General features: G+C 42.7%; 1 protein-coding gene across 2 annotated transcripts in view; it reads right to left on the reverse strand.

The window, feature by feature from the left end:
* The window catches only part of hectd1 (HECT domain containing 1), a 37,460-nt gene extending 10,341 nt beyond the window's left edge, over positions 1-27,119 (reverse strand). The window contains exons 1-27 of one of the 2 annotated variants that reach the window (XM_038728163.1): positions 26,911-27,119; positions 19,659-19,818; positions 18,700-18,849; positions 18,377-18,611; positions 16,091-16,318; positions 15,735-16,016; positions 15,337-15,607; positions 14,714-14,790; positions 14,224-14,322; positions 13,927-14,041; positions 12,265-12,439; positions 11,840-11,978; positions 11,568-11,738; positions 11,103-11,325; positions 10,682-10,945; positions 9,362-9,573; positions 9,097-9,243; positions 8,879-8,973; positions 8,338-8,443; positions 8,089-8,223; positions 7,718-7,857; positions 7,245-7,457; positions 6,709-6,819; positions 6,337-6,503; positions 5,874-6,050; positions 2,131-3,111; positions 540-761 (exon numbers count right to left, since the gene is read on the reverse strand). In XM_038728163.1, the coding sequence (XP_038584091.1) occupies positions 540-761; positions 2,131-3,111; positions 5,874-6,050; positions 6,337-6,503; positions 6,709-6,819; positions 7,245-7,457; positions 7,718-7,857; positions 8,089-8,223; positions 8,338-8,443; positions 8,879-8,973; positions 9,097-9,243; positions 9,362-9,573; positions 10,682-10,945; positions 11,103-11,325; positions 11,568-11,738; positions 11,840-11,978; positions 12,265-12,439; positions 13,927-14,041; positions 14,224-14,322; positions 14,714-14,790; positions 15,337-15,607; positions 15,735-16,016; positions 16,091-16,318; positions 18,377-18,611; positions 18,700-18,839 (5,125 nt within the window). In that variant the 5' untranslated portion in view covers positions 18,840-18,849; positions 19,659-19,818; positions 26,911-27,119. The remainder of the gene's footprint in view (positions 1-539; positions 762-2,130; positions 3,112-5,873; positions 6,051-6,336; positions 6,504-6,708; positions 6,820-7,244; positions 7,458-7,717; positions 7,858-8,088; positions 8,224-8,337; positions 8,444-8,878; positions 8,974-9,096; positions 9,244-9,361; positions 9,574-10,681; positions 10,946-11,102; positions 11,326-11,567; positions 11,739-11,839; positions 11,979-12,264; positions 12,440-13,926; positions 14,042-14,223; positions 14,323-14,713; positions 14,791-15,336; positions 15,608-15,734; positions 16,017-16,090; positions 16,319-18,376; positions 18,612-18,699; positions 18,850-19,658; positions 19,819-26,910) is intronic. The other variant, XM_038728164.1, reaches the window with a different exon arrangement.
* Between the last annotated feature and the right edge of the window lie 264 nt (positions 27,120-27,383).

The following is a 27,383-nucleotide window of genomic DNA, read 5'->3' on the forward strand; positions in this document are numbered from 1 at the left end:
GCTTGACGGTCCGGTTATAAGAACATTTTTCCTGTAACACTGAGTATGAAAACTGTCTGGTTTTGAAAGTAGTCAGTGGATCCTCTGTAGTATAAAAACAGTTTTTTTTCTAATTTAACTAATCAGGATGGTAACAGACAGAAGCTTGTGTCAAAAAAACATTAAACACTGATGAAGTTTCACACTGGTGCTGAGGTCAAAATCAAAAAATCTAAATATTTAGAAATCCAGCACCGTTTGTAGTATTTGTTGTTTTTATAGATTAATGACATTTTGTGGCCTAGAAGATGAATTGCAGAAATGATTAGCAATGAAAATAGTTCCTTAGTAGAGATAGAAACTAATTTTCTATTATTAAAGGTCTATTAACTTGTATCTTCACATGCAGAAAATAATGTATTAATAAATAAATAACATGACCAGTGCACCATTTCAGCTTGTTAATCAGCTTCCTGATGTGAGAAGAGTTAGTCACCAGGTTAGCTGAAGCAGGCTGCGGGTGTGTGTGTGTTAATGTGTGTGCGCGCATGGTCACCAACCATAGAGCGAGAACTCGGCCTCCTGGCCCGTGTCGCTCTCGCTGGACGTAGATGTGAGGCTGGTGGTCAGGGTGTTGCTTAGCAACTGGCCCACCGACAGACCCGTAGTGGCGGTGGCTACGTTATTGCTGCTGGTTACTATGGAGGTTGACATGGTAACAGTGGAGGTGGTGCCAGTGGTGGTGAGGTTAGGAAAGCTCTGAGCGCCCATGAGAGGAGAAGCTGCAAACAAAACAAACAAACAAACAAACAAACAAACAAAAGGGCGGTTAGTTTGTCAGAAACCAAAGAGACAAAGCAGACCGTGAAGCTCGTTAAAACAGCTGCTGATTGGCTGGAGGGTGCTCATGCCGTTAACCCAGCATGCATCTTGTCTCAGGTCCAAGTCTACCTCAGGTCTCAGTTAATATCTGACTGAAGCTGCTAAGAACGTTACGTTAGAGAGCATTCCTGTCACTTACAGCACTGCTGAGCTGATTCTGGCCAGCAGGCAGCCTTTGTTTGTGGCTGACAGAGGAATATTTGCAGGATCCCAGGAAACTGGGTACAGTTTCGGTTCCTGCCCCTACAATATTCTAGCTCCTAAAGAACTGTCTGATTTCACAGGAACTTCCACAGAGGATTTCTTCTCATTGACATCAGATATTACGCAGCTACAAAATGTATTTGAACTGCGGTACTGGTTGTTACCATCAATTATTTTAAGCAGGAGTGTAAGAGTGAAATTTTTTGTTATTGACCTCTAAATGACAGCTGGGGAACTAACTTTCAAACTAGGGTTTTTTTTGTTTGTTTGTTTTTTAAAAAGAGTGAGATAGTGATTGAGAGATACAAAAATAACTTCAGTCCCAAAAAATGTTGCTTTTTAATTAGTCCAATTTGCTAGCTGGTTTTTGAGGATTTTTTTTGTCAGGCTGGTTTAGAAATGAAGAACACATTTCAAACTAACTGCAAGCAGAAAATCAACAAAGATTTCTGTACTCTGGTCTTTTCAGGACGGGGTCCATCTCAGGAAAGATTGTCAAGGGTACAAATCAGGTGAGGCAACGTTAAATGACATTCAGCTCCTTTTTAGTTCACCAAGACATGCTGTTGTTGTGATGTTAGCTACAGTAGCAGGAGAGTTGTGAGTATCGCTGTTTGGAGCTGGTGTGCCGGCTCTGGGATCAGCTCCTCCTCTCTGCATGTTAGCCACAGTTTGCTAACCCACAACTTAGCTAACGGTGGTTACATTACTTGCTGTGTTTTCATTCACTCTATTTAATGGTATTTGTCATGGTACTGGATTTCTCCAGAATCACATTCCCCACCTTTAAGGTTGTTTAAGTTAGTAAGTGCTGATAGGTTAGTCCAGACTACAGTCATAACTCCTGTTCTAATGTCAACACACAGTTAAGCTGCTGAACAGTGACGGACAGGTGTGTTTAGTTTCCTTCTGGTTACATCATTAACGTGCTGGATTCAGTCAAAACAGTGAATCGCCCTGAACTAATGACTGAAATCTGCTGACCCACACCTGACTGTGCAACTGGTGTAGTACTCGTACTCCCTGGCAGTTAGAGTTGAAGTTTAGTAATGCTGTAGTACTTACTGGCAGTACTCAAGACGTTCCTGCCCAGCGTGTTGGTGTTGTTGTCGCTGCTGCTGCGGCTAAGGTTCATGTTGTTGGTGGCGTTTGTACGTGACATGTTGGGGGCGCGACGGACAAAGGACTCCATCAGGCTGGCCTCCCGTGACGACAGGTTGGGTACGCTGGCGCTGGAGCTCATGGGGGCGCCAGCAGCCAGCAGGGAGCTGACAGACAGCCGGGCATTAGCCGCAGAGCACATAGGCCTCTGGGAAGGCGTGTCCTTGCTGGATGACTCCGACACTGAGCTGACGTCGGGGGAGCTGACGCTCACCAGCCCCATGGAGATGGCCGTTGCTGGGTCTGTGGAGTCCTTGTTTCTGCCGTCGTCGCCGGGGGCAGACGTGTCGGCAGTGAGCGTGCCGGAGCTCGAAGCTGAGCCGGACCCGCCCTCTACTGCAGAGGACAGCACGACAATCGGCTCCTGTTGATGTCCGTCAGAGCTACCCCCCATTACTCCTCCCATCAGGGAGCCCTGGTCGAGCAGCAGGCCCTCGGCCCTCCTCTCCAGACGCAGACCGCCCGCACCTGGCAGCCCTGCAGATGAGCTCAGGCTGATGTCGGAGGACGAGGCGACACTGCAGACAGAGCTGCTGCTGCCCTTCCTGCTGGAGGAGCTGGCCCCACCGAGCGATGTGGCCCCGCCCTTGTCGGGACAGTTATTTTTCACCAGGCTGCTCCACGACTGCTGCTGCGAGGACGAGGAGGTGGAGGAGGACGAGGAGGAGGTGGTGGTGGTGGTGCCGCCACTGGCTGCAGGCGTCACAGAGGGTCCCACCATGGAGGAGGCGGGGCCTGAAACAGTGGATGAGACAGGTTTGGGTGACGGCGCTGTGGCAGCCGACTCAGGGTCGTACCCTGGAGCAAGCTTGAGGTCAAACTTCCCTTCAGCGCCCATACGGTAAGAGTTAGAGCCGCCAGCATCCCAGGTTACATCAATCCAGCCTGGATGGACAGAGAGATAGGAGGGAGACGGACGGATGGATGTCAGAGACCCGGCAGAGAGAGAGAGAGAGAGAGAGAGAGAGACAGGTAGAGGGAGGAAGACAGACAACAGAGAAGCAGCTTACAGTCAGAGCAGCTCCACACTGGACCAGATAACAGCAGGATACTTTGTGTGAAATGCTCCTTTAAAGTCACAATGAGCCCATAACCCTGATTTCAAAATTTGTAGTAATCACAGTAAATATTTTTAGAAATGTAAATTTTATGAAGACATATTGTAGAGAGGTGAAATCACTGCTCATGTTTGTCTTGAGGTTTGTTACGATGTAGTGATTTGCTCCTTGACTAAGAGTAATTGAAGAAAATGCATTTTAGATTTATAGATTGTTTAAAAATTGTTTCTATCATATATTTCATTTATTGTGGTTTTCAATAAACGATTCACCACATAAAATCAATTTTTTTTTTACATCAATTATGTGTTATGTTACCTTTTTTAAAAATGAAAACAAGAATAAAAAGAAAAATCTGCATACTAATAACTGTTAAATAAGCACTTGCGCCACAGCTAATAACGCAACTCAGGGCTGCCGGTGGTCACAGTAACACTACAAGCTTTCTGATTCGGCAGTTTTTCCAGGAGCTCAGCAAAATATTACAGTCAGAGCACCTTAGCCGTCAACACACTCTGAGACCTGCGTTTGTTTCGTGGGCTGACGGAGTAATGAGGAGAACGGCTATCCATCAAAATCCAATATCGTAGATTATTTATTTATGTGCGTCTCATCTCTGGTAAACATGAAAACAAAACAAGAAATCAGCTGTCAGTGGAGTCAACATGCAACCAACGCCTCACATCCCCTAAAAATTCCTGCATCCTTTTATCGTTTGTTTTAATCTTAAATAGGAGCCAATTAAATTTGGAAGAAATTGAAAAATACATTAACATATTAGTATATTAATTGTATTTATAGTTTAAGTTAAATTTTTATCTGTAAATCTGCAGAGAACCTGTTGGCTTTTATTCTAAGTGAATGAGAACGGGCCTATATTATTTAACTTTATACTAATATAGCATTTGTTTAATCAATATGCGTAAATATATGCGTGTTACAGGGGTGGCTTGGTGGCAAGGGGATGTTTGGGAACCACTGCAGTAAAGAACAATAAGTTCACCGTCGACACGTTTTTAAACTCGGTCCAGGTGGAGCAATAAGAGAGAAAATATGAAAACAGTCACAGAAAATGACAATCAAAGCAAAAGTAGAAAATATTTCTGGCAAATGCGAAGCCTCAACGCCACAAAGAAAGAAATTAAACTGGAGGAAAATTATCCTGGTTTATGATTTTTAAACGATAATCAACAGAGCTGCTGGTGGCGTCTGCACGCGCTCAGCTCGCTGGCAGAACATCAGATCTGAATACAAACACAGAAACACCAAGAGGAGCAAGAGGCAGGGAGGAAGAGGAGAAGAGGAGGAAGGAAGGTTTATGTTACTTCCTGCACAAGCACAAATCCGAACTTTTATTCAGATCTGATTTAACACCAACTGTCCAGGTGGTCATGTCTCTCTGCAGGGATTTAGCATAATTTGCCTAGTGACACATCTAAACTTACAACAAGTGTAAAGTAAACCTGGCGTAACAGTCACTGCTAACATAATATTAGTGATGAAGGCGTTCTTCCAACAGTGTACTACAAGTTGTCTACAGATTTTCTACACACAATGCTGTTGTCTGAACACATCCTTAACTAAGTGAATTGTGTAGACAGCGTCAGCTGGCTTCACCGGAATGTAAAAACTTGAGTGCAGTGAGCAGTTATCACGAGTGAAAAGAGGTGTCCCAGTCAGTAATGAAGTTGCAGTCACTGTTCTTATTTAGCCAACTCTAAGATCAGCTGCTACAGCAGTTACTGCACCATCCCGGAAGAAGCCGTACAAAGAAAAGATCATATTCTAAGACCACATCACAGACAGATGGGACGTTTCCATCAGACACTGAACTCCAAGTCTACGTCACAGAGGTTGTGGGTAATGATGTGAAGGAATGTTCAGGGAGAAAACGGTTAATGGTTGCTTCTTACATGAGTTTAGGTCCCGTCTCACACAATGACACATATTGTTGAGTAAAAAATGAATGGTGACTGTGGGCAGACATCTGAACCAGCAGGTTGAAAAACAAACTTGTAACTGATTTTGCGGCGGAATTTTTGTACTATTACTACTTGAATTTGTGTTTAATACATCAACAGTTTAATATTTTGTTTGATGAATTAAAAAATAAAAATAAAACATGCAGTAGCCATTTTAATTTAATTCTTCAAATAAAGACTTTGTTTTCTGTGACACAAACAACAAACTTATCTAGGTCTTTATATAGATCGGTGCTCGTATGCTCTCCTCCATAGCTAAATGTAGAGTTTCAGAGAGTTCAATCCAAATTTAACTAGCTGAGGCTCTCACGGACCAAAATTGGAACTTCTTAACTTCTTAATTTCATATTATGAAAATACAAATACAAGTTTTTAAATTCAGAACTCGCTGGCACAAATATCTGCCTACAAACGGGCCCGACTCCCTGTTTCTCACAGGGAGTCGGGCCCTTTTAAACCTTGAGACAAGAAAGGAATTAAATCACTTTAAATGCAACAGTTAAAACAGGTTGGTTTTTGAATCCAGCATCCTCTGAAGCTGCAATATGAATCATGACATGTTTTTATTTTTCAGTTTCAGTGTCTGTTCTCTCTGGACGTGTCTTACCGTTGTGAGCCTCCCCAGTGATGGTGCCCTCTCCACTCGGGTTTCCGTCCTGGTCGCGCCACTTCCAGTCGATGCCACGGACGACCCGCGCCCCCGGGACGATGTACTTCATCACCTGGGAGCGGAACAGTCGCCTCTGCCGGCGAAGGTTCGCCTCCGCCTCCTTCACAGCTTTACCTGAGGGAGGAGGACAGGTAATAGACTAAAATGTAGAGGAGTGTAGCATAAAAAAAATTTTTCTGAATAGTTGTTGTAGGAAAAATTTGATGTCTAAATAAAATTTGAGCGCATATTACATTGAACGGTGAGGTTATACAAATAAATGCTCAAAGTTCCCACACTGTGTTGGACACTAAAGTTACACATGCACTCAATTTGGCTAGAAGTTGGGCAGGGATTCCCAAAATTTCAGAAACTTGCTCAATATTTTTAGGAGAGAAATAAGCACAGAAGACAAACATACCGAGCTGGTCTTCACAGACAGCAGTGACAGTGCCGTACAGCTCGAGTCCAGACAGAGACAAGTAGTGAGTCTGACCGCTGGCGTTCTTCCCCATCTGTTTGATCCTGATGTGTCTCCACCCCTGCTTCTCATCTTTTGATGGGTCCAGAGGCCATGTGGCTGTCGACCTGACACATACCAACACACACAGTTAGATGATGAGGTAACAGCATCTTCTATAGCTACAATAAATCTCGGTTGTGTACTGCCTTGAGGTAACTCTTGGATGAAAAGCCACGTGCTGACATACAGTTTGTATCTACTTCTGCTGAAGCAATTGTTCGTTATAGTTTATTAACTGATCAGTTCATTGGCATAAGAGGAATGTTGTACCCCGGTTCGTTCAGGCTGCAGTCGTCTACGTGGGTGTAGAGAGTCGTCCAGTTCTGACCGTCCTTCGACACCTGAAACACCCAGTTCCTCAGTGCAGAGCGGCCATAACCCCTGCCGCAGGAAGAGGAAAAGAAACCACATACATCAATTAGTAAATTTCCCCTCCCCCCATTTGTTACCCGACATGTTTTACAATGAAGGTGTTTGTTTTATTAGTTTCTGTGTCTAAAGGCTGTAGGTTCATTTCACACAGTCTGGTGTATGTTTGTTTCATTAACTGGTACGTCTCAGGGTGAATGTTTGTTTCATTCTAGTATGTCTCAGGGTATTTATCTTTTATTACCAGGTGTCTTTCACAGGGTACATGTGTTTTACTACTTGGTGTGCCACAGGATATAGGTTTGATTTATTACTTGGCATGTCTCAGGGTGTATGTAGGTTTGTTTTATTACCCAGCATGTATCAATCAGGGTGTATATCTGATTTATTAACTTTCGTGTCTCAGGGGTGTGTTATTTAATTTTTATTTTTATTACCTGGCATGTCTCAGGGTGTACGCTGAGGGGATGACCCAGAGGCCGAGGTCAACTGCAAACCAGGCGTTTTTGTCGTCATTGGTATGGCAGTTGAGGGCGGAGCTATCCCGACTCAGGATGTCCTCCAACCGCCCGTAGGGGAGATTCCGCCCCTCTGATGATGTCACCACCACCAGGCCATAAGCAGCGGGATTTACCCACTCATAGGCCGTCCTGAATGGAGAAGAAATGAGGCTTGTAGATAAAAATGTATGATCTAAGCTGGAGATTCCCAGGTTTGTCTGGATAGGTGCAATATTATGTCAGACCAAACCCCATTCAAAAATCTATAAAAAATAGGTACATGCTGTATAAAACCTGACTCTTGCAGCTACTTTAGTATAAAAACACGTAGTCCACCAAAAAGTACATTGTAAAAGCTCAGTTTGCTTTAAATAAAATACTTATAGTTTGACTGCAGCTGCTGTACGTACTTGGCATTAGTTCCAACCCAATAGATGATTCCATTCTCGTCAAAGTCGTGTTGATGCCTGAATGTGAAGGTCTGTCCTTCCCTCAGCTTCCTTACGAAGACAAAGGATGACCGTTCAAAGTCGTACCACTGCTTTGCCACCTGGAGGACACAGAAGAGGAAGCAGAGCGGGAGGGAGCGAGGTTAAAACTGAACTACATTTCTCCACAGTGTAAAATGAATAGAAGCGCTGCCTTTGATTTGGTCTTTTTTCAGAGTAATAATACAAGCTTTGTACAAGTATTTTTTTAATGTGGGTCATTCTAACTTAAGCACATCAGAGTTACATAACATGTGTGTCTGGTTGAGTATGTGTCTTCAGTGCGTCCTCACCATCTTCAGCAAGTACTGCTCCAGAGATTCCACAGTAGCGAGCGGCTCCATCTTCAACATGCGACCAGTTCGGTCGATCAGAGCAGTCTCGCCTGGCGCTCGCTCCAGACGGAACCGCAACCTCCTTGTCAAGATCTGATGAGCACAAACACACTCCACTAAGTTTGTCCTTCAGAAGACATGCATACACAACGGCAATCAACGGAGTTTCTCCAAACATAGACTTGGATCCAGAACACACTGACTCACCTGCAGGTTGTATGAGGATCCTGGAGTGTCGTACAGGTGCAGAGGTAGACGTTCTATTGACTCCAGGACAGCTATCAGTTTACGGATTAAGGCAACAGCTGGTCGGCTGCAAACACAGGTTTTAAATTTAATCTGACAGTTCAGAAACAGAACCGAGAACAGGCAGACTATATGGAGCGTACTTTATTAAAGGTCCTAGAGCTGGACAGTTTGCATGCTCAGCGTGTTTGACTTGTCCTACGCCAATATCGTAAGACAAAAGTGTGCATATATCTGTTCTGAATAGCCACACTGGAAGGGTAACACTTTTACAACAGTTGTATAGAAGAAAATTGACAGAAATAGTTCTTCACCTCCACATAGCTGACCAATCGGTGTGTAGAGTCTGATGTGTGTATTATTCATCGAGTTTGGGGACATTATGTAATTCGCAGCACAACTCAAATCTGACTAGCGGACTGTTAAACCAGAGTAATTTACCACACGTGTGGACCTTTAAAGTCAGGATGTGAACATGTTTGCTATTGTTTGGTGCCGTTACCTTTCATCGTCTTCATTCTCGCTGAAAGCCGCCTTAAAGACATTGATCCTCTCCATTAAAGGCTTACAATCATGTTTCAGGTCCAGTTCCACACTCTGCACACAGACAGAGAAACTTTGAGACTTCTCAGTGACTTGCTACGTCTTTAAGGATGTTGTCATGTTTCGGGCGAGTACGTGACATGCTGTTGGTGTGATGGTTTTAAAAAGGACACTTACATTGTTGAGGACAGTGAAAAGAGCCTGGACTAGGCCACTGCTACACATCTCATATGGAGAAATCGTGTTTTCATCTTTCAAAACTACGATCAGGTTCTCGAGAGCGGTTTTCATCAGGTCCCTCCACGTGTTCTCCCCTTCAATACACTGTTAACACAACAAGGGAACAAAAATGATGCTGCATACTGAAATAAATACCTCCCGCATGATGACTTAAAGTCTGGATTTGATCCAGGATTTCAGAAGTGTGCGTGTGTTTATGTACATGTCTGTTGGTGTGCAGCTCCCAGGCGGACTCCAGCTGTGTGGAGATGTTCCTCAGGGTAACCACCACTCCTCTGGGCATGCTCTCTACAGCTTTGAAGTGATCGTCGTACAGCTCCCTCGCCATGCTCTTCACTTTCTGCTTCGTCTTCTCTAGCTTCGACTTTAGCTTTCTGCCTCGCTTCCCAGTCCAGCCCGTCACAAACTCTGAGCCTGCACACACACACAATGCCAACATAAATATAGATAAAACAACTTATGGGGTTCATCAAGGACCAATCTTGTTTTAGCTGGGTGGTGTCATAAGGGGACATTGCATTGTATTTTTTTTTTTTTTATGTGTGCTGATGATTGACAATTGATGCTTTTTTGAGATGCATTTTACCCATGAGTGCCTGGATGTCACAAAAGCTTTTGGGAGTAGCCATGATAACTGATCATTTTTAAGTTGTAAAATCCTGTCTTGCAAACCTCTGTAGTGTTCAGGTGCCTGATAAACCTTTAAAGCAGGCATCTGTTACTCAGACGAGACTTTCTGGATCGTATATCATGGCACACCAGTTCCCTAAACACACTTTTCTCACTTCTGCATCTGGTAATGCATAAACCTAATTTGGGAACCTTTTCTACAATAAATCTGTCAAAAATCCCCCATTACATTATGGACAAAGTTCTGGTAAAGAGAAAACAAAAACAATACAGGAAAATCAAAAATGGTTAAGCACTTTAACTAGAAAGTCTTGGACCAAGAACTTCACCAGCCATCTTTTGCAATCTGTGTCCTGCTGACAGTTCAATAAATCAGAAGTGCTGTGATGCGACAGGCAGAATTTCTCTCTCTTTTCAAAAGGGTTTACATTTGACAGACAGAGAGATCCTGTGTTTATAAGAATGTACGTTTCAGGAGTTGGTAATGTGAAAAGTTCAAAAAATACTGTGTGGTGCTTGTTAGATAATATGAATCATGACTAATTTATTTATTTTATTAATTTCTAAGTATTTAACTTACTGCACATGGACTTACCCCAATTACAGTTAAGCGCAGCAAAGTATTGCAATAACTTGTATTTGAGAAAGGTCTCTATCAGCTGTATAAGTTGCTGTTCAGTTCAATTTTCTGTTCAGTGAGGCTGAGAACTTGTTTCAAAATCATGAATCAAGGTTCCATGCGATTTAGACGAACAGTAACTTGCATGCAGCTGATATGTGAATTAAAGCTACAAGATTTTAAACTTTCCATAGTTTATTGAGTTTATGTTGATGTGTTGTTGCAACAGCTGCAGGAAGATGCGTGGAGCTGCTGGGAAATGCTGAGACACACCCAGTGAGGTCTCGGCGGTGAAGGAGTGTTTAGTTCCTCTGTTGGACTCGAACACGAAGCCCGGCAGGTCTTCCTTCAGGATGGTGGCCTGCTGTCCGTCTGAGTTGTGGATGGCGATCTCGCCGTCCTTCAGGCAGGTCAGAGACCAGTTCCCCACCGTCAGCTTAGTGGGACCCACACTGGACAGGATGGGCTGACTGGCTGTTACAGGTTTCACCTGGCTCCTCGCCCGTTGCAGCTTTTCTAGGAACTCACTGCGAGACTCTGCATGAGGAGAGAGGAGAAGGGGGGGGGGAATCATTGAGGAGGAGAAACATGAGCCCAAGAGGGCAGACAAAAGAGATCAGTCAGGGCAACAACTAAAAAAACAATAATATGCTGCAACAATATGTTGTGTGTGTTATGAGTTAATTATTTGTACCGGAGCTGTCCGACCCCCCCTCTGGACTTCCGCTGGAGTACATAGTGGCCAGCTTCCCATCCAAGATGAACCTGAACCAGCCGTTGGAGCCATTTGAGAGCTCGAGTGCAGCAGCATCCGACCAGATGTAGAGACAGTCCCTCCCTCTGATGATAGACCAGTCCTTCCAGTGATACGGCTTCCCCTGCTGGATCTCCCTTGCATCCTCCTGCACCTCCTCCTCCTGCAGAAGAAACAACATGACACTGCAGTGTTCAAGCTAAATTAAATCTTAAAAAAGAAAAAGGTTTTAAAGGATGATTCTGCTGATGGAACGGTCCCCAGACCGCAGCTGCTTGATCAACTTTGTAAGCTGCAAAAATGGATATATAATAAACCAGAAATATCCTTTAAATCTGAAGCCTCTTGTTCGTCTCTTCATCCGAGATGCTTGTTTGCACTTGCAGACACAGTCGCTCCATTTACCTTCTCAGGTTTGGTTTCGTCCTCGTTCTCGTCATCAGACGCCGGTCCAGCCAGAGTGGACACCTTGTTGATGACTCCCAGTCGAGCCAGCTGATCGAGAAAAACATCTCCACCTTTATCCACCAGATCTCTGATGATCTGCAGAGCCAGGAGGTGACCGTCGTCATCGTCCTGGAACACGGAGAGATGCACACATAGGTTTCACACCTTTTAGGGCCATGAGTACAGAGAGCGAGTGTGTGTGTGTGTGTGTGTGTGAGTGAGTGACGTACCTCCTGGTCAAGGACAGTTGCAGTGATCTCCACCAGCACAGTGGGAAGATTGTGTCCCGTCTCACTATCACACACCTCCTTCAGTAGGACTTCACTGCTGTAGTGAACCATCTTCCTGATCAGAGCCAGACTGGCTTTCCTACACACACACACACACACACCAAAACACACCCAGATGTCTTGTGAACACGTGCATGCAGAAATATTTGTTTTTCCTTTCACTGTGAACAATTTAATTTTGATTACATTCTTAGAAGGAAAAAGGCAGAAGTGGGAAACTTAGTAAGACTGCTGAGACTAAGTCAGCCAATGACAGACAGCTTGGCTTAAAATTGCAGTTCACCTTTTATCTGTTCTAATTAGGCTGTTTTATGGTGTAGTCCACAGTTTTTCTACCTTACATTAACTGTTCTAGGTCAGGTTACCTAATAGAAGGCAGCATGGTTTGCTGAAAGGTTTGTGCAAAAACAGGCAGAAGTCTCCTCAGGTAGATCGGAGCCATTTCTGGGTCTCCTTTGGGCTCGCTGCCCTCCTCCTCCTCCTTGTTCACATCTTTCTTCTTCTTGTCGTCTCCCTTGTTCACCGGACACATCCAGTCTCCTGTGACAAACACACACACGCAGGTTTGTGTTAACTCACTGGTGCTGTGCGAGCAGCCCCACCTACATTCCCTCTCATACAGAAGCCAGTTTGTTTCTGCGTCATGTCAGTGAATATTTTTGGCTGTTTGCTAAGTCTATAAAAACTGCGACAGTCTCTGAAGAACACGCACTGTATCTTTAGCTTTGTTCAAGAAAATGAGCAGGATTTTGCTAATTGAAAAGTTGGAAGTTCAGTTCTCCAAAGCTGGGAGCCCTCATTTAACAACGTTTGAGCCAGGATTGTGAAGAGGAGGGTCCACTGGGCCCATTAGTACCTTTCTAGGAGAGAGGAACATACATAATACTACACACCATTAAAAGCTACACTAGCAGAAGACGACAGAGCGCAGTTTCTCTCTGTATCTCTTTGCCAACTCACGCAATAACGTCAATTGACAACATTTAATAAAAATATTTGAAGCCTGAGCTGATTCTGTTCTTCACATGCTGGGATGTCACAGTGATGGGTAATGTGATGTTTTAAAAATGAGTCACTGCAGCAATGGACTGCATTTTATGTGTTACGAATGCATTCATCTAAGAGGATTTGGGTTATATAAAATACTCATGACTCAGCCGGTGATTAGTTTCCTATATAACTACTGGGGGCTGATCATGTTTTTGGCGACAGCTAAACATTCTCTTGTTGTCATTTGATGTATGTTTTATGTATTTTGTCATGTCTTATGTACTTTAATCTAGGGCTGAAATGACTCATCAAGTACATCGATGTTTCGCACGGACATTTATTACCTTGGCACATCGCGCTTACTTGTGTGAACACGTGATTATGATTGTGCTGTTTGCAAAGTGGAGGAAGAGAGAGAAAATAGCGAGGGATGAAGAAGAAAGTATCCAAAGTATTGGATTATTTCAAGATAAAAGAACAACTCTGTAATGTCATAGTCCGTCCACCGTAAAATAAAACTTATGTCGGCTAACGTTACTGCAACAGCATGACGGCACCTGATCAGAAAGCAGCCGGTGTTCTGCCAGCGGACCACAGACAAGCTAACAGTAACTTTAGCCTTTAACTGAAATCATGATTGATTGTTGAGTTGAAGGCCAAAGCAAGCTGCAGTCCTCAGCTGAAAATGTGCACGTGCGTTTGTTGTTCTCCTGGTGGGGCCGTGAGTTTGGGTTGTAACGTCACAGTCAGGAGTTAACTTGCAGTTGTCTTGTTGGTCTGATGTTCGCTGCATGACACACTATGAATTTCCGAAATGGAATACTAAAAATCTATCATCTATCAACGTACGCAGCTGATCCCATTACCGGGGTAAGAGGGCGACGCCACCGCTGCCAAGCAAAATTATTTCTTAAACGATGCCCACAAAATCAAGAGCAACAGATAAATTCCTTTGGGAACACTGAGTAGCAGTGACAGTAGTAGTAGTATCAGCTGCAGTATTGAATAGTAAACAGTAATATTATGTGTTTACTAACCAGGGGACTGCAATATAGCCACCACCTCACTGTGTCCTCTCTCCCTGGCCTTGTCCAGAGGAGTTTTCCCGTCCTCATCTCTCAGATCAGGGTTGGCTCCATGACGCAGCAGAGTCTACACAAACACACACATTACAAAGCAGAATAAACATCAAACCTTTAGAACAAAACTCAACTCCAGGTTAGAGCTAGTTACCTGAAAGGAAAACTGAATAGACAGACAGACATGTCACAGAATCTGACCTGTGGATGCTGTATTTACAGTGTGTATTCACTCTGTGGATCTGTGTGCGTTACCTTGGCTACTTGTGGACGTCCGAAACAAGCAGCGTAGTGTAGTGAGGATGACCTCTGACCTCTGTTGACGTCCGCGCCCCTCTCACATAGAAACTCCACCTGGAACAACAACAAACATGTGTTTGGTCAAACTAGAATTAAAAACTTGAAATACAAAACTACAAATGAGTGAACACGAGGCGCCAGATAGTTGAAATATTAGACTCCTATGGAATTCATTAAATTACGATAGTACATAAAAATTACAATATTAGCATTGCAATGTGCGCATTAATCTCGTGGCACAGATAAAGGCTGACATTAAAATCAGTCTCAAGATTTTAGAAAGTCAGCTGAAACGTTGGACAGGGGTAAATGTTGCTACAGGACAAGTCAGTCTGATCATTAAATTCAGTAGGATTAATCTTCTGGGAGGTCATGAATGTCTGTACCTAATTTAACAGCAATCCATCTAAAAAACAAAGTGGTGGACCGACAGAGTGCCATTTACCATTTCCTGTGTGCCAAAAGCTGAGGCCCAGTTAAGCAGCGTCTGTCCAACGTCGTCCATGAAGTTCACCTCAAAAGCTGCAATAGAAAGCAGAGGATTATTTAAAAACAAGATGACAGCCGTGATAGCCACATTCAAAAAGATGACACAAAAATGTGGTTTGTCAGGGATGGGTTCAGAGGGAGGTTAAGCTCAGGAATACGGGTACTTCTGCACAATTTCAATACAAGAACCTTACTTTGTACTTACTTTCTTGCAGGTGAAATGCACATAAAAAAACAATACTAGACTAAACATGCACTGTATTCTTTTTATTCGGAGGGAGTCATAGGGAAAGTGTTTTATAACTGTTCAAATTTTACATGAGTCAACTCATTTATTTAATTCAACTAAATTGTTTTTAAATTTCTATTAGAAGGGTTACAGTTACAGTCTGAGAAAAAACACCACATATTTCAATTTCATTGCTCGAGTTAATCCCCATGGAAGGTTTCCACCTTGAATAGTCACTAAATTGTGCAACAGGAAGATAAAACTATCCACAAGACTCCTGTGTTGAGGAGTACAGGAGTCGTCTACTCCTTTGCTGTCGAAAGTCTTATCACAAGTGTCTGTGTTCTTACCGCCGGTGTCGATGGCGTCGATCAGAGCATCCGTGTCCTTGCTGCGGATACAGTCAATAAGCTGTCGGTGTGACCTCTCCCCTGAACTGTCCAGGCGTCGCAGGCCGGGGATTCGACCCGTCGACCCTGCTGTGGATTTGGGCAGCGCCTTTCGTCCCTCAAACAGGAGCACCAGCAGGAGGTCCACCAGCCGCATGGTGTCCAGCACACAGCGCTCGTCTCCTCCCAGAGCGGACTCCATCGAGTCGGGCAGCGCGGAACGCAACAGGTCCTAGAGACGGTAGAAAAGGGGTGGGGACGCATCAGACGATGTTACATTTCTGTAAAATCTAAAGAAAATATGCTTGTTATCTGTTTCTTCTAGTTTGCATTTTAGCGTTTCAGATGTGTTGACCTACATATGTGACGAGTGGCGATCCCCTGCACAGCGTGGACAACAGGCTGACGATGGTCGACACCTGGTTGCTCACTTTAGAGTCTGGGGCCGAGGGGGCGCCGCCCGTTGAGGTCCGGCCAGGCTTACAGGAGGAGGCGGGGCCTGACACTGTGCCGCCGGCAGCCGCCATGCGACACAGCAGCTCCTCCGTCAGGCCGTGTTTGGCTAAAGGGGCGGGGTCCACACCACGGCGAGTGAACCTGTCAGCCAATGAGGCGAAGCATCGCAGAGCACCATCTGACACCTGGGGGACAGTAAGTGGTTAGTTCTACTGAAAAACCAGCTGCTGAAAAGCAAGCTTGACCCCTCTGTAGTTACCTGGTGGTCTTCGTGTTTGAGGAGGCTGGACAGCGACTCCACGCACGTCTCCAGGGACGAGTCCTGGGGTTCCATCTTGCTGCACAGTCGGGACACCACGGCCATGGCTGAGTGCAGAGTGTCTTTATGAACCAGATGGCCGCTGTCTCTGATGAAACTCAGCACACAGTTCAGGCCACCGGCCTCAAACACAGCGCCAGACTCCCTGGTACAGATCAGTTCCAGCACCTGGACAACACACACACACATATAAACAATATCTAGCAGGAGGACTCATCTCCATGTTTAGATACCGCTGAGCCAGAAGTCAAACCTCAACCAGCTGAATTGAAAGTAAAAGTAACTTTGAAAACAAATTCGGTGTCAGAATTTCCTGCGTTAACAGGAAAGTTTCCAAAGGATGTTTACTAAAACGCTTGCAGGTTTAAGGACTACAAAAAAAAAAAGTGTCAATCATTCTATGGCGGCAGATTATCCTAAATCTCATGGATTTTCTCCATTTCCTATAATTGTAAATTTACTATTTTGGGATTTCATTGGATCGGACAAATCAAAAACAATACACCTGAAGACATCACTGAGTTTTAGGGAACTGATGCACATCGTTCACTATGACATTTCATAGAATAAAAGACTAACAGATTAAATAATTAACTGTACAAATCTAATCAAAACCTCTTAAAAAAAAATTAACACGAGATAAAAGCAGCACACAGATCAGCGTTGGGACATGAGACGCTGACAGACTTAGGCCTGAATAAAGAACACAACTGTCCCGTGATGTGTATTAATAAATATTTGGTAGCACATGGTTATGGATCTCCTGCCTGTGGTGTGGCTCCGCTCCAGAAGCCAACAAAAACACAATGAACAGGCTGATCTCTGAGCGGTTGTTACCATGTCTTGCAGTGGTGGAAAGTAATGAAGTACAAGAAAGACCGTGTGGAAATGCATTCATATGCACATGCATGAAATTTTACTCGCGCATTCGAGCAAGACACACCTGTGCAGACCGGTCCAGACAATGATGTGATGTTTAGTTACATCTCTGGACTAATGCAAGATGGGAAGCAGTGGTTTCACATCAACTATGAATACGGTGATCAGAGGGGCAGACTGGACAATATGATGCACATCTCTCAGTAAATAATAAGCATCACATATTCAGCCAAGTCATTTTATAAATAGTATTTTATATGTGTTGAAGGAGAACTGGAGGAGCCAGTTTGAATGGGCCTGATGCAGCTGATAACATTTATATATAGAAAATATCTATAATTTACAGAAGCTGTGCTTAAGCTTAAGCTGCTCCACCAAGTGACCCAGCAGATTAGCCCCCAGTCTTATCAGACTTCATGAGGTCTGAGTTAGTGCGCAGAGGTCTGTTCAAACCAGCATTGGATTTTTCTAAAAAGAGGTTTCTATTCAGGCTTCTTACAGAGGGAGGATTGTAGTGACAACATTGTGGTGTCAGGTGTGACTGTGCAGCAGCTCAGTTTTTGCTCTGTGAACAGCAGCCAGTTTGAGACAGAGTGGTAACGTAGCTGGTAGAGTTTTGCAATATAAACATCTGATAACTGAAGCAAACCTTTCTCTGTGTGGGACTGTGAGCTGCACTTAATGATGGGAACTGAAGTTAACATGTGGGTTTTTGGTGAGATTGTGAATTGAGAAGTATTTTAGTTAGTTTTGGTTTCCGCTTCCTTGTCTCATCTTAACATACCCAAAGTCCCAAACGGGGGTTCTGTGTCTGTCAGACAGCAGAGCAATAACGCAGACTTATCGTCTTCACATAGGGGAAATATCCACAAACCTGCCTTGAGTGAATTTAAAAAGATAGATTGTGTTTTGTAGGATCAATAGATTTTGATGTGTAGTATTTTTAAGTTTGATTACTTAAGTATTTTTAAAACCAGGTACTTTTTACTTTCTCTTGAGTAGGTTTATAATGAATGACTTTTAATTGAGTAACATTTTTCACGTATCTGTACTTTTACTAAATTAAATTGAGTACTTCTTCCACCACTGATGTCTTGGCCTCAGTTAACCTCCTGTTATCTTCCTCCACTGACACACTTTCCCTGTTCAGGATAATCAGACGTCCTGACAAACAGCCACTTTTCTATAATTCTTCTTTATAATTGATAGTAAGTAATCCAGCCTGTACAAGTTCCTTACATATTTAAACCTTAGACTGAAGCTCCCTTCAGTTCTCTGCATATATATTACAATCATTCTAAAACACTCTGGTGTAATCACTAACTATAAGACCTCGTGTCCTCCTACCTTGACACATTGCTCGGCCAGGTCCCTGCTGGTCCTGTTGTTGAGCTCTACCACCACCAGCCGGTTGCAGAGTGCCTTGATGGCGCCGTCCACTCCCACGATCCTCCGGGTGCACTCTGCCGACACATCCAGGTAGTAAGTAATGGCTCTGGCCGTGACCTCCAGTACATTATCCGGAGCGCTCTCATCCAGGAAAATCTTACAGAGCGCCGGGAGGAATGTCCGAGGAGGACAACTGGAAAAAGAGAGGGACGACAGAGGAAGTCAATGCAGGTGGTCGACCCTCTGGCTGAATCTTTTGTGATCACAAACTGAAAACTCACGTCTCGAAGCAACGGTCGACGTTGTCCGACATGAGCAGCAGCATGCAGAGCTGCTCCAGAGCGATGAGCTGCATATCCCGCTCATCGCCCTGCCCCATCTGCAGCCATTCCAGCAGGGTGTCTGGGTCCACGTCCGCCATGATGGCTAGCCTAAAGGGACAAAATACAGAACATACACCAGCTTAACAGCAGTATGTGTGCGTTTCATTTGCTGTATATTTTAATTATTCCTGTGCAATTCATTCTGTATATCCGTTTACGGTTACTGAGGATGGATGCAATCCCAGCATGACAGCAAGATGCAGTGTACACAATACTTTCACTACAACAACATGAACATTTTTAAATACATGCATTAGAAGCTTACTTTTTGTAAAATGTTCCTCTGCCATTTCTTTGGCAAATGCATTTTTAGGCAAGTTACTGTTGATGCATCGATGAGGAAAATCACAAAACACTTTAAAGTGTTTTTTATTTCATGAGAAACAGACTGAATCTGAAATTTAATGAAATTGCCAGATATTTCGCCCAAACAATCAGGTTAATCCTCGACTTTCTCCTTGCTCAGCCTTGGTCTTGACTGAAATATTCGTTCTTCTCTTGATATATATTTAACACTACTAGTCTGTTACTGTGTTATAATTAGGATCTCCCTACCTGATGACCTGACTGGCTGACATGACTAGCATTGTTTAGCTAATAGACAAAGAGCTTCACACTGCCAAAAAGCTTTCACTCTTCAATTTATGCTTTCCACCTGCCAAGATCTAAACTGCAGATATTTGGTTCATAGGGCCAAATAAACCCAAAGTCCTGCAGTGAACAGTGGAGTACAAAGACTGTCAAACAGCTGCAGCTTTAGAGGTCAAGCTTTGATAATGACCTCTATCTGAAATGCTAAATTATTAGATACATCTTATTCTTGCTCTGACAGTCGTTTGCATCACCTGACTTCTCACCTGGCTCCCCGTTGGCTACCCGGTCTGGCTCAGGGCCCAATCACTGCTCAAAGTACTGTTGCTGTTTGGGACTCATCCAACCAACCGGACGGAGGGAGAGAGGAAACACAGACAAGTCACTCGCTCTCACAGGGGTTTCTGGGACATGTAGTCTCTTTACCTGCAAACCAAACAATGGGAGGAATTGAAGGATACATTTAATTAACTGACACCGAGAAAGAGCATGATGTAATTGTATAATTAAAACCTTTATTTAACCAGAAAAAGCCTCATTGAGATATAAAATCTTTTACAAGAGCTTAATGACCTTATTTACATAAGAATTAAAATGAAATTGATCATTATTTAAATGGGACAGAGGTTAATTGAATATGGTACGCTTGTTTATTAAGCTCTGGATAAGTGGACAGTTTATACAGAGCTGTGGCCAGTTACAAGATTACTTTTGATTGTGTATACAGGATAGTGAATAATTCTTAATAATAATTCCAAGTTGGTAAAATAACCAGATTCATTAAGCTATGCGGCCAACAAATCTCTTTAAATCCCCGAATCTTTAATTCAATCTCTCTTAAGATCTCTGTAAACTCTACACACGTCTGCAAAGAAAAATAAACCGGTGACATAAACAAAAACACCAGACTGACTGAACATGGCCAGCCTGCACTTGCCAAGCCTGCCAAATTGTAGAGACATCAAAGTCCACCCAAACTGCTGCTAAATGTAATATTAATGTGAGGGTACTCACTACAGAAGGGGGGTGAGAGACGGCATCCTTGCTTATACATTTATCTAACGTCCGTTTTTGATGACTCGAGAACAGCAAGTGCTCGGCCTCAGCCTAACGTCAGTGTTACACTGTATTCTGTGACCGTGAGATTATGTGAGCTGCAGCAGTGCTACAACCATTTCACCTCCAAGTAACTTTAAGTGCAGACAAATATGTGATGTGGCGCTTCTGCAGCTGTGCTAGTTGGGGAACGTTTTTCCCTGCAGGAAAAAAAAGGTCAGGGCGGGGTTAATGAAAGTGTGAAAATATGTGGTGAAAGCGCCATGCCCTTCAGAGTTAGGTTTGATACTGAAGTAAATGAAGACAGTACTTTTACGTTTAAGATGTCTTCATTATGCACTAAACAAACTAGCTTAAAATATTTAATAAAGGATTCAAAGGGTTTGGATTTGATAAAATCCTATCACATTCCATCCCTATTCCCAAGAGACTAGAGGCTGTTGATAAAGGGCAGAGGACAATTCCTGAACCACAGACCAGCTGTCAAAGCTTTACAGGTGGAATTTAGACAATAGAATTTGTACCACACGTGCTACCGGTAATTAGACTGAATGAGACCTGCTCTAAATGGTGTGCAACAAACAGACGGACAGTGGTAAAGACCATCTAAACCGCAGCATGCGTGTGTTTGAGGAAGTTCAGGATCTGACGAGCTAATTTAACTCCACATTATCGTCACAGACAAACAAGCTTTACAGGGACTAAACTCTGATGTGATTTCCCTTTAAACAGAGCCGCAGCGCTTCCACTGTCGACTGCAACCAGCTGATATGCAAATCTGAAGAACCTCGATATGAAAAGCTGGTGCTCAGCTGCCCGTCAGAGGCAGTAGGATCTCTAAGTAACATCATTCGTGAAATAAATATAAGAGCTTTTAGTGACGGTAATAACAGTTCTCTGTAGAACACAAAAATAAATAAACAGGGAACCAAACCAGCAGCGGAGGCAGAGCTGAAACCCCTGTGCAAAAGCTTTGTCTTTAACTTCCAAATCGAATGCTTTTATTTACTTTGAAACTAGACACTGAAATCATTGCCTGGTACAGTTAATAATGTACCATCAGAGAATAAATAAATCAGCAGAAAAATGAAAAAAAAATTGTTTTGGGTGGGGGAATGGTGTTTGGCAGGTCACCTTAATAGCTGGGAAACATTGCTGAAACCTCACAGTCCTTTATTTCTGTGGTTAACATTACACATCGTGACACAGGGAAAACAAACGTTCCTTCAAGGAAGTTGAAAAAAGTTCTGGCTGCCAGGTGTATTCTGGATAATAACAGGAGCTTATTTATTTGCAATAAGGTTAGATATTGTTGAGATTTTAAAAAACTGATTCTGATTAGAAAAGAAACTTGTCTTAAAAGTTGTATAAACACGTCACATCTGTTACTGCTGGGTCAGGAGGATTTTGGGAGCTAAAAACAAGGTCAGAGTCCAGACGAGGCTGATGATCCTGTGTAGGGTACTGTGTGAACGATTTTGGAAAATAATCTAAATGCGATTTTATTTTATTTTTTTAAAGACAATATTGCGTTTGCGATTCAATATGCGATTAATTTTTAAACTCTTTACCTTCTGTATTATTCAAAACAGACAAGTAGTGAGTCAGTGTACAGTATGACCAACACAATATTAGAAAGATTATTATGAGCAATGGTGGAGAAAATTTTTTAATAATATGAGAAAGATCATGTGAGTCAAGTCATGGCATTAAATAATGATATAATATCAGGTAGGCCTACCTACAGACCACAAGAACAACTAAGTTCACCAGTGTTATACAGTAAGCGCTCAATACAAAACCCACAGTTCAAGCACCAATTAATGAGTCCTTATCTCAGTTCAAATCTCCTAGGAGTCCGTCTTTCTATATCCCAGTAAGCAAACAAAAAATACTTTGAACTTGAGGTTCAATTCAAAAGTTGGCCAACGAAAATAAAACCAAGTGCCATCTCTGGTTTTTTAATAGACAAGATTAGTAATTCTCCAACAAGTTTCCCACCTCCGATGCTGGTAAGCAGATCACTGACGCGAGACAGATTGGGCCTCTTTCGGACTTGTGCGTTTGGTTTGTAATGCAGTTTCACATATATTTCCTGAGCTGATTGGTGGCTGTGTGTGAGACGCAGGCGCCAATTGCCACAATACGCTTACCTTACTACACGCGTCTTTCTGTTGTGCATTTTTCCTGTCAGTCAAACCTGCGGATGGCCCGGCGATTTCACCCACCACCACGTTACCAGCGGGTGCTACTTTCATTCCCTATGTTTCTGTAGTGTCAGCTTCTGTCAAGCTTAAGGCCATTGTACTACAAAAAGTTAATGTAAAGCGTAACATGTGAAGTTGATGCTTTGTCTGCAGACTGCTTTAGTCTTGTGTCATGTGACCACGGTGTAATTGCAGCCTTTGCGATTTGAAAATCTCGTTTTATCGCACTGTGATAATATCGCAAATGCAATTAATCATTCAGCCCTAATCCTGTGTGGATTTTCTAACCTTTAAGGCGCTTAGATCAATAAAATCTGTAATGGTGTATATGTAAGCGAAGAAGCGGCAGATCAACAAAATAGTTTGACCTCCAGGTCAATATACTTGCTTTTTGCACAGCTTTTACCTGCATTATCCACACATCTGCCATACACACAGTCTTCAGTTGCTGTTAAAAGCTCCAGTAAAGGCTAGTGAGGTTGTTCCTTTTGGTGAAACTACTTTTCCCAGGGTCAGGGATTACATTTCACCCTCATGTTTGGAGTAGTTCAGAAGCAATGTGTCACCATTGCATAATTTATTTTTAGACTGTAAAATGTCCCACTCATTTATTTACAATGTTAAAGGGTCCTTGTGAAAAATGTTTATGTTGTCTTCAGGTAAAAAAAAGAAACAAGAAGGGGGAACGTCAATAGCCATGTAATTATAAGATTCTCGAATATCAGCCTCAATCTAATATAGGTCGGGCTGTATTAGCAATGCTACTGAAAATTAGCCTAATCACCTCATCAAGCAGCTGCCCATCCCTCATTTGCCTCATGAGCTGCTATTATCTAGATACAAGTCGCCTGGCTAAGAGCTGCTACTAACAATTATTATAACCAAATTATTTATTTTCTTGATTATGTGTTGAATTACTTATTGACCAATATCTCTTAAATCCCAAGGTGAAACATTTAATGTCTTGTTTTATCTGACCCACAGTCTAGAGCTGCAATGATTAACTGATTATTTGTCAACTATTAAATCACCAACTATCATTCATCTGTTTGAGTCACTTTTTAAGACGCTGACCGACACTTTTCACCATTTTCGGACATTTTATAGACCGAACTATTAATTGGTTAATCTAGTTGCAGCACTACAACAGTCCAAAGACATGACGTTTACTAGATCCCAAGAACAATCTCACATTTCACAACCAGGAATCATGTTTTGCATTTTGGCTTTAGAAAAAAAAGGAAAAAAAAAGACAATTGATTAAATCAATGGATTAACATGATTAGCTCTACACGTTATACCAGGTGGAGATGAGGTCAGAGAGCCTCTGTGCTTAAGTTTTCCTGACTTTCCATAATATCTGGAACACAGCAGCAGGCAGCCGCTCTGTCTGGTAGCATAGCACTGCAGCAAGGCAAGCTGGGAGTCTGATGGGTCCAGGCTAAGTTGATTAGGGTCTAATTTGAAGCCAACCGGCCTGTCTGTCTGTCTGGATAGAAACAGGCTGTGCTGGAGTCTGGACAGATCCTCTTATCAACAGATTAATCATCACAACTTGCCAGAGAGCGTCCTGACCCCCCCCACCCCACCCCCGGGGCAACCACAGCAGGACCGAACAGCCAGTCTGTCACTCAGTCAGTCACATGGCTCGTCTTTCACCAACTAACAGAACAACGGCCATCTCAAACTGACTGATTTAATCACAATCAACCTCGCCTATCAACACCATGATGATGAGACTGAGTATCAACCTCAATAACTTTACATTTGCAACGGTTTGATTATAGGGTGGTGATGGCACAATGGATAAGACTATGCCTTGGTGTGAGAGACTCGGGTTCAATCCCCCACTGTGACCCATCCAATGTGTCCCTGAGCAAGACACTTTACCCCTAGTTGCTCCAGACCTCTGTATAGCGCCAGCTAAATGAATAAATGTAAATGTATAGAAACCCACTACATACAAACATGGACAGAATATTTACTCTAATTTTAACCGTCATTCAGTTTGTTTAGTACTGTATTTTATTAATGCAAAGTTCTTATACAGCCGTTTGTGTTGGATCATGCACTGTAGAAAAAAATGGTTTTACTAACCAAGTTAGGTGTTGTTTTTGTTTAGTATTGTTATTGGTATCGGTACACTTCAAACAGTGAAGTGTCAAATCTAACAGCACCCGAAACCTTCTCTGGCACTGGGGATATGTTAATGCATCCGTTTCTCTTTTGATGTTGATTCAATTACAAAGAACCAATACAAAACCAGGCCCTCTTTTCCCCAAATTTAAAATCTGTTTACCTCGCTGTATTTAACCAAATAGTTGTCATTGGGATCATTTTTAAGTAAAAGGTAATAAATAGTGAGACAGTCACCTGACTAACATAACAGAAACGACACTTTACAAAGAAGCTTTAATGTTGATTGTGACCTTATGGCGATACCAGATAAATAAAGCCAGTATTGACAGCAATACTAGTTCAGATCGATGCATTCTCAAATATTTGCCTTTAAATTTGGTCATACAACATGGCTGTATGACCTTCTTCATATGAAGACTACAAAGACATTTACGCCAGTTAAAAAAGTTTCCAACAATTCTCAACCCTACTGACTTGATAAAGAGACCAAAACCCGAGCTTGAATTCCTAATACCACATACAATGTGACTAACATTTACCTAACAATTACTTTCATTTTCTGTTAATCTGATTATTATATTTTACAAGTCATCACTTGGATTATTAAGTGTAGAAAATAGTGAATATGCTCATCACATATTCTGAAAGTATAAAAAGGTGACATCTTCAAATATCTTCTTGTGTGCAAAAAAGTGCAAAACCCAAATGTATTCAGTTTACTGTGAGCTATTAGAAGCAGGTATTTTTTGGCAAAAATGACTCAATCAGTACAATTGCTGCCAATTTATTTTCTGTCAATCCACTATCGAATTAAATCAACAGAAAACATATTGACTGCTAGGCCAAGGATAAGTATAGTTGTAGTTAGTCAAAAAATAAGGAAGTTTGGTGACAAACTCATGACAAATGTGACAATCATTTACCACTGTTCAAACATTTGTCAGGTAAAACTCCCTAAAATTTTCTGGTTCCAACTGCAAAAATTAGACAATTTAGTCATTTATGGTGTCTTTTCACTGGAAATTAAATCTATGGGTTTCACTTTAAAGCGAAAAAAATTAAAAAAGGTAACAGAAGAATTTTAACACCTACAAATGGGCAACACCACAGGGCAAGGAAGACCATATGGTGAGGCTGTTTTGTAAACTTGATGAAGTTGTACTTTAATCATACTAAGAGAAATTAGTTGCAGCCTTTGTGTGAATGCTGACATTAGGCTTCTGGTACTCGTGATTATCCCCCCCCATGTTCCCCTGCCTTACTTGAACAAACCTCCTTTGTTTCCGACCTCAAACTTGTCCAGCATCAGAAACTCAGCCACCATCAGACTTCTTACGAGTAAACAGGGCAAATTACAGGGTTCAGCCATCTCTGACAAAGCTAGCTGCGTGACCCCAAGTTTCATCATCTGGCCCGGGTATAAGGAGCCTAATTATTTCATCAGACACAAACCGGCATAAGAGGATATAGCAGGGATATGTTACTGGTCACGTTAAGCCTTCTAGCGAGCTCTCCAGTCGTGTACACAGGGGTTTTATGGCCATCTTAGAGAGCTGCTGCCAGTTTCTAAGCTTTATCTAACGTTACCTGTTAGCTTTAACAGACTTGCTAATGTAACGGTGGTTAGCAACTGCGATGTTATCAGGCCGGTAAAACAAACTATAACACACAGAAAACATCCTTAACCTATAACCACGAACCCAACAGTATTAGGAGGAGTTAAATACTGATTTGTCATCCTGTAAGTTAAAAGACATAAATGACAAGCAAGCAACGAAATCCGCTAATGTTAGCCGGTTAGCAACATGCTAGCTAACCTAAACGCTAACGGTAGCTTAAATAACGGCAGCGTCCTCGGGTTTCTGAGGAAAACTCGCATTTATAAACGACAGGAAATCATTGCTAATTAACAGACAAAAGTGACCACGGTTTATTTATTGTAAGAGTAGCGTTAATGTCCATTTGGTGAGCTAACTATACCCGCGGCCTCGGGCTTCTAAGGCGAGCCGCGGGGCTCGAGTTCCGGGAGAGCCGAAAGGCCGCTGCGCATCTGCGGACGCGCGACACGAGCGACCCCGGCCCGGGCTCGCTTCTCCCTGCGATATGAGACACTCACCGTATTTCTTTTTGGCAGAGACAATCCGCGGTATGGATTAAGATTTGCTAGGTCCAACTGAAGGGTGAAGATTTGTATGTATCGCCGATGCCGGTGGTTTAAATCAAGGCGTTCCCATTTCTTCAGAACGGGTCTAAAAAGGTCAGAGTGGACGGCGAGGCGATAAACAGAATAGACCGGATTGAAATGGAGAGCTGAGCCGACTGCTGCTGCCGCGTTCAGGAGCTAATACCGAGCTCGGAAATATAAAATATCACAACATTTATTATTTATCTTTCCTTTCTTTTTCTGTATTTCTCTTCTCATTTTGCACGAGTATGCCGGAAAATTGTGTAAATATCTTTTTGTGCTGTGCTGTGTGAATAATTAATAAAAGGTTGGCCAAATAATAACGTCAAGAAACAAACATTTACTGTTAGCAAATGTAGTTTGACTTGCATTTTAAATGTGACTATGTTATAGGGTTTGGGACA

Source organism: Micropterus salmoides, unplaced genomic scaffold (genome assembly GCF_014851395.1).
Source record: "Micropterus salmoides isolate LMB-PRFRI ecotype aquatic unplaced genomic scaffold, ASM1485139v1 Ms_hic_scaffold_19, whole genome shotgun sequence".
Taxonomy (NCBI): domain Eukaryota; kingdom Metazoa; phylum Chordata; class Actinopteri; order Centrarchiformes; family Centrarchidae; genus Micropterus; species Micropterus salmoides.